This window comes from Arachis ipaensis, chromosome B03, assembly GCF_000816755.2.
Source record: "Arachis ipaensis cultivar K30076 chromosome B03, Araip1.1, whole genome shotgun sequence".
NCBI classification, from domain to species: Eukaryota; Viridiplantae; Streptophyta; class Magnoliopsida; order Fabales; family Fabaceae; genus Arachis; species Arachis ipaensis.
In genome coordinates this window covers 10636473-10642286 of record NC_029787.2, presented here as the reverse complement: position 1 = coordinate 10642286, position 5814 = coordinate 10636473, and the positions used below count along the sequence as shown (strand labels likewise).

General features: G+C 32.3%; 1 protein-coding gene across 1 annotated transcript; it reads right to left on the bottom strand.

The window, feature by feature from the left end:
- LOC107629583 (expansin-like A2) lies at positions 3223 to 5019 on the bottom strand. Its single transcript, XM_016332398.2, has 4 exons — positions 4788 to 5019; positions 4408 to 4696; positions 3763 to 3895; positions 3223 to 3674 (listed from the first exon to the last, which is right to left on the bottom strand). Exons 1-4 carry the CDS (start codon positions 4906 to 4908, stop codon positions 3426 to 3428), a joined length of 792 nt encoding a protein of 263 aa, XP_016187884.1. The 5' UTR covers positions 4909 to 5019; the 3' UTR covers positions 3223 to 3425.

The following is a 5814-nucleotide window of genomic DNA, read 5'->3' as shown; positions in this document are numbered from 1 at the left end:
TGGAATTAATTAAAAAGAATTTCTAAAAATAAAAAATTTATTGAAGACTATATAGTATGCAATAATCTAAAATTTTTTGAAACCTAAGTTGAATGTTAACTCAATATTGTGTAACCTAAAGTTCACACAGAAGTTAATATGGTAAGTATATGTAACAACTAACAACATCCTTTATAGTTTATATGATGTGAACTTTAGTTTGTTTATTTAAATCCGAAAATTTTTCTTGCTTTTTTTTCATGTCGCTGTCGATATGACAACACTCAGCTTAATTTGTTGGCACAACAAAAGTCGCACTTGACTGACTTCCATTATCCAACAACAATAATACATTCGAGTTAAGAATGAGTCAAATTGTCTTTCTGTTTTTCCTTTATTATATAATTTTTTTTAATAATATGAGATCAGTTATAAATATCTATAACAATGTGTTGTTATCTATCATAAATATATGCCCATTTTTATCTTTTATTTTAAACAGTATTTGAGTGGTGTTGATATCGGTAAATGAAGATCTGTAATGAATCTACATATAAGATAAGCACGTGATGAGTGTGACCTTTTAGCTTATCATTTGGTCTTTTAATTAAGAAGTCGAAAAATCGAATTTCATTTTAAGCACTCGCAGCTAAGTATTTCACTATAAAAAATGTTGGTTAAAATGATGCTTATGTTATGACGATTTTATGTAACTCTCATATTTTTTGTTAATTCCGATGGAAGTGAGAGTCTGTCATATTATTCAGTTGATTGATGGCAGTTTTTAGAGAATGAGGTGGTTTAAAATTGTCATTATCTTTAGTCTTCCTTTTTTTAAAAAAAATAAAAATCTAAAACTTAGAGGTGATGTTGTTGTGCACACTGCACAGAGAAGATGAGGACGAGAGTAACGTGTGAACGTGACGAATCTAACCGTAGTTTTCCACTGTCGTTCATCTTTTCGCCACCGCTCAGCTCCAAGTTGCCGCAAGCAACATTATCATTGTTGTTGCCATTGGCGGAGGTTATAGATTTGCTTCTCTGGCTTCGATATCGCCACCGTTCATCTCCATTGCTGTTCATCTCCGCCGCCATTCATTTGCTCGCCACCGCTCAGTTCCAAGCTACCGTAAGCAATGTGTTATCGTTGTTGCTACCTTTGGCTGAGGTTCTAGGTCTGCTTCTCTGGCTTTGATTTCAAGTTTTATTGTCACTGTTCATCTCCTCGTTGCTGTTCATCTGCTCGTCGCCATTCATCTCCTCACCACCGTAAGCAACGTTATTGATGTTGCCTTCGGTGGAGCTTCTGCGATCAAATTTTTTTCTTCGATTTGAGGATTTGCTTTCTCTTCACAACCTTTCATCTCCTCGCTGCCGCAAGCAACGCCGTTGTTGCTCTCTCTGGCAGAGCTTCTAAGATCTGGTTCTTTGGCTTCAATTTGTGGATTCAATCTGGTTCTCTAGCTGCTGCGAAGCTATTGTTGCTGCCTTTGACTAAGCTTGTATGATTTGGTTTTGCCATCTATATCAATTCAATAATCAACATGGTAAAAACCGCGGTTTTAAACGCCATTTTAACCAATAAAAATGCCACTATCAGGGTAAAAATAGCGATTCAAAATGTCATTTTAACTAACTAAAAATGTCGTTTTAATCCGATAAAAACGGCGGTTTCAAACGCCATTTTAACCAACCAAAAATGCCACTCTGCCAAGGTAAAAATGGCGGTTCATAAACGCCGTTTTAACCAACAAAAAAATGCCATTTTATTTGAAAATAACGGTGGTTTGAACCTTCGTTTTAACCCAACTCAAAAACTACTGTTTTAACCAGATAATTGTGGCGGTTTTTCAAAAATCGCCGTAATAACCAAATGACGCTTTAAATTATGGCGGTTTTTCTTGAGTGTCATTCAAAATAATAATAACGGTTCAAACCGCCGTAATAATCCTAAAAAATCGCCGTAATTACCATTTTTTTTTTGTAGTGTTTGTCCATAAAATCTGCAACAAATGAATATCATTGTGTTCAAAGGTGAATCTCTTCAAGAAAAAAATAAAAATAAATGCACCGCACATTCATTATTTGGAATTTCTATTGTCCTATGTAATTATATAAGAGAAATAATAAGTGAACAAACTATTTTTTTTATTATGTTAAACTAAATATACCATTTTTAAAATGCGAATATTCTTGTTTTATTTTTTGGTTATCTACAGATTTTTTAATTCGATAGGTTAGGGATTAATTTGACATAAATTGAGTTTTATTTAAGAATTTACTGTTAGACACTAATAAGAATTCTTACATACACAAAACAAAATTTAAATTGCTGATATTTATTTTAGCGAATAAGTGAACTAATTACCGCACTAATCCAAATTGGGTGAACATTCTTGTTTTAGACCATTAACAACATAAAATTACCACACAAATGGCTAAATCTTCTGTTGCTGTTCACAATGGGTGAGAGAGTATAAGCCATTTTTTATATTTTGGTCCGAAAGGGCTTCTTAGTTTTAGTTTGTGGTCGTAAAATGGCTTCTGAACTAATATCAGTATTACAGAAAGTGGCCCAATCTTGTTGTTTTTCTTGATCATGAAAGCCCATATAATATATGGGCTGGGCTACTATGTATAGTACTTTGCTATTGTTAAACGTTGTGGCCGGAAAAGAGAAAGCCTGTCCATATAGGCATATACTAATTAACTCAGACCCAAAAATATTCTAATTAAGAAGTTTATTAGATTCTTTAATAGTGAAAGATCCCGAAAAAAAAATCTTTATTTAGTGTAATAATTAATTTGTAGAAACAGTTTCTCTTGGAGGAATAAATTTGAGAGTTTAATTTTAATAAATTGATGAGATAAAAAGCTTTATATATTGAAACATAGTTATACATTTAGATAAATTTAAAAAGTAGTATCAATTTTTTTCCTCAGTTTTGCTTATATTTAAACTAATAACTGCGATATTTTTACTAAAAAGTATTGGTCCCCTGATAACTCAAATTCTTTTATTGTAAGTTGGTAATTATTAAATTGATGTACGAAATACCATTTTGGTAAACGCACTAAGTGGTGTGAATGTCTTGTTAACTGTCAAATAATCCTTAAGGCTTAAGTTAAAATTTTAAATTTTAATATATTAGTTACTCAATGGCATAGAGATTGATGTTAGCACGTATATTTTTCTCAAGGTAATATTTTTCACATAAACAAGTATCTAAAAAATAGAGAGGATGAAGTTTTCCAAGGTAATCTACTTTTATTGTTAATTTAATTTCTCAAGGTAGAGGGTATATAATTATATATAGTCCTATATAATATACCACAATAATAATAACAATGAATGAAATTGAAACTTAGTGTAGTATATAACTAACTATATACTGACTAGTATTCTATAACTATGAATAGATGAGAAATATATATATTTGTTGATGTCATGGCCAAGAACCATCATCGCAAGTGGCACAACCTTCTTGAGCAATGTCAGTGATTTGAACACCAGAATCATAGATGACACCATTTTTCCAATCAGCCGGAAGAACCTCCTTCTGTGCCCAAATCCACTTCCCATCAAAACCTGCCGTTACAACCAACCTTAACTGCAATGCCCCTTCTGGAACCCTGCTTGTGTCCCACACCGCCCCATGATTTCTGCTTAAGAAACTCCAGTTTGACGACCCAACCTACGTTACAGACACATAAATAGTTATATCTCTAACCGAAGTAACATTGTGTGAGTTGATGTTTTAATGAACATGTAATGTAACGTACCTTAGCTACATCAACGGCTACAATGTCAGTTTGACCACCTTGATACAAAAATTTAATAGCCAAGTAATTTGGCTTCCTGCTTGATTCTTCAACGCGAACAGCCAGGTTCTTGTTTTTGTACTCACAAGGTACCCTGCTCCATTAAATTCATCCATAAATAAAACAAGTAAGTATTTTAATTAAGTCAAACTTAATTGAAATATTTCTAAATCTATACGATGCTTGAACGTCCATAGCAAATCTTATACTATACACAATACACCGCATTATATAATATTATGTAATACAACATAGAGACATAGACCGTTGCTGTTAAGTGTTACTAGAATAAAATAATTTTTGAAACTATGGTCCACCATGGATGTTCGCTTTTTGCGGTGGGCCGGTGCCAGCAGCCCCGGTAGGTGAGCACTGGGGACATTCACAATTTCACATACCAAAACAAAACGAAAAAAGTATAAAATATTATCTTATCCAAACTTATGCATAATAATTAAAAATTATTAAATAATTTAAAATTTTAATTTTAATATATCTAATTATATATCGTCACATCAACTGTCTTAATAGTTATAAAAAAATCAAATATAATTATACAATCCGTGAAGAATAACAACAATTAAATAATTAAAATTATTTTGATACCTTTTGTATTCAATGTCAAGAATGCCAAGGTTGAGAAGATGCTGAGCTTTTCCTTTGAGAGCCAAAGATTGAAAGGCTCTGGTGCTAAGAACAAAATCAGTTTTGTTATCTTTGTTAAGATCAGTAAGAACCACTCTGGTTCCTGATTTTGTGCAGAGCTTTGGGTCCTTGCATCTAATCTGGAAGCACGCACCACAAGCAGCACCATCTCTGAAGATGGAAGGAACAGCAGCTGCAAGGTTTCCAGCACTTAACGAGAGTGCCAATTCACTATAACCACACGCCCCAGCTGCAATAATAATAATATATTCAAAGGATTAATAACACAAATGGAAATGGAAATGGAATGAATGAAAGTGATAGATGGCTAGAAATCTCACATGACAGAGCGGAGGCTTTGGAGAAAAAAGAAGCCTTGGATTGGTGGACGCAACGATCACAAGCGGTGGCAGATGAAGAAAGAAGAAGCAACAACAGAGAGAAGCGAACAAAGAAAGCCATGTCGATTTCTTAATGTGTTCATTGATGATAACATACACTCTGTTTTATAGGGAATGAATGAATGAATAAGCCACGTCAGCATCAACATTCAACAACAACGCGGCTACACAAACCATCAAAGACAAATAGTTACACTTACTTTATGACTTTTTTTTTTTATTTCACTCGGTTCTTATCTCCCTAATTCACTATAAAAAGAAATGAAATACAAAACTTTGAATGTGTTTATTAATAAATATGACTAAAATGGTAACTGTGTCTGACTTAGTGGGGTGTACTATGTGCCAATCCTAAACAGCTGTGTTATCCAGTTTCTTTAACTGCTTAGAGCCATTAGAGTGGAGTAGAGTACCGCGTAATGTAGTAGCAGTAATAACGTTTTGACTTTTGACTTTCTAATATGTTTAGCTACATTCCTTGGTGGTTTCTTAATTCTTATCTACACCTATGTTACTCACCATTTACTAATTTATTTAAGGGGGTACTTTTAATAAAGATGTTTTTATGTAAAAATGATACTATAAACTATTAGAACGATTGATATGTTTAATTAATTTATCAAACAATCAAGGTTCTAAAAAACTAAATTGGTAGAATTAGATATTTTAAAAAGTGAATTTTTTTGTATTTTATTATTTTAAATAAGTTACCTGTTAAAATAATTGTTGAGCGAAAATCAAAATTTATAAATACTAACAAGTGCACCAAATCGTTTGAGTAATACTATAGTGAGTGGATATTATTTTTACGATGATTAATAAACTGCGCAAGTAATGTTTAATGGATTATTCTAATTAAATTAAAAATTTGATTGGAAAAAATTAAGCATGAAAACAGAGAACTAAAAGAGAGTGTGCTTCATGAGTAATTGAGATAAAAATAATATGAAAAAAGATATTAAGATTT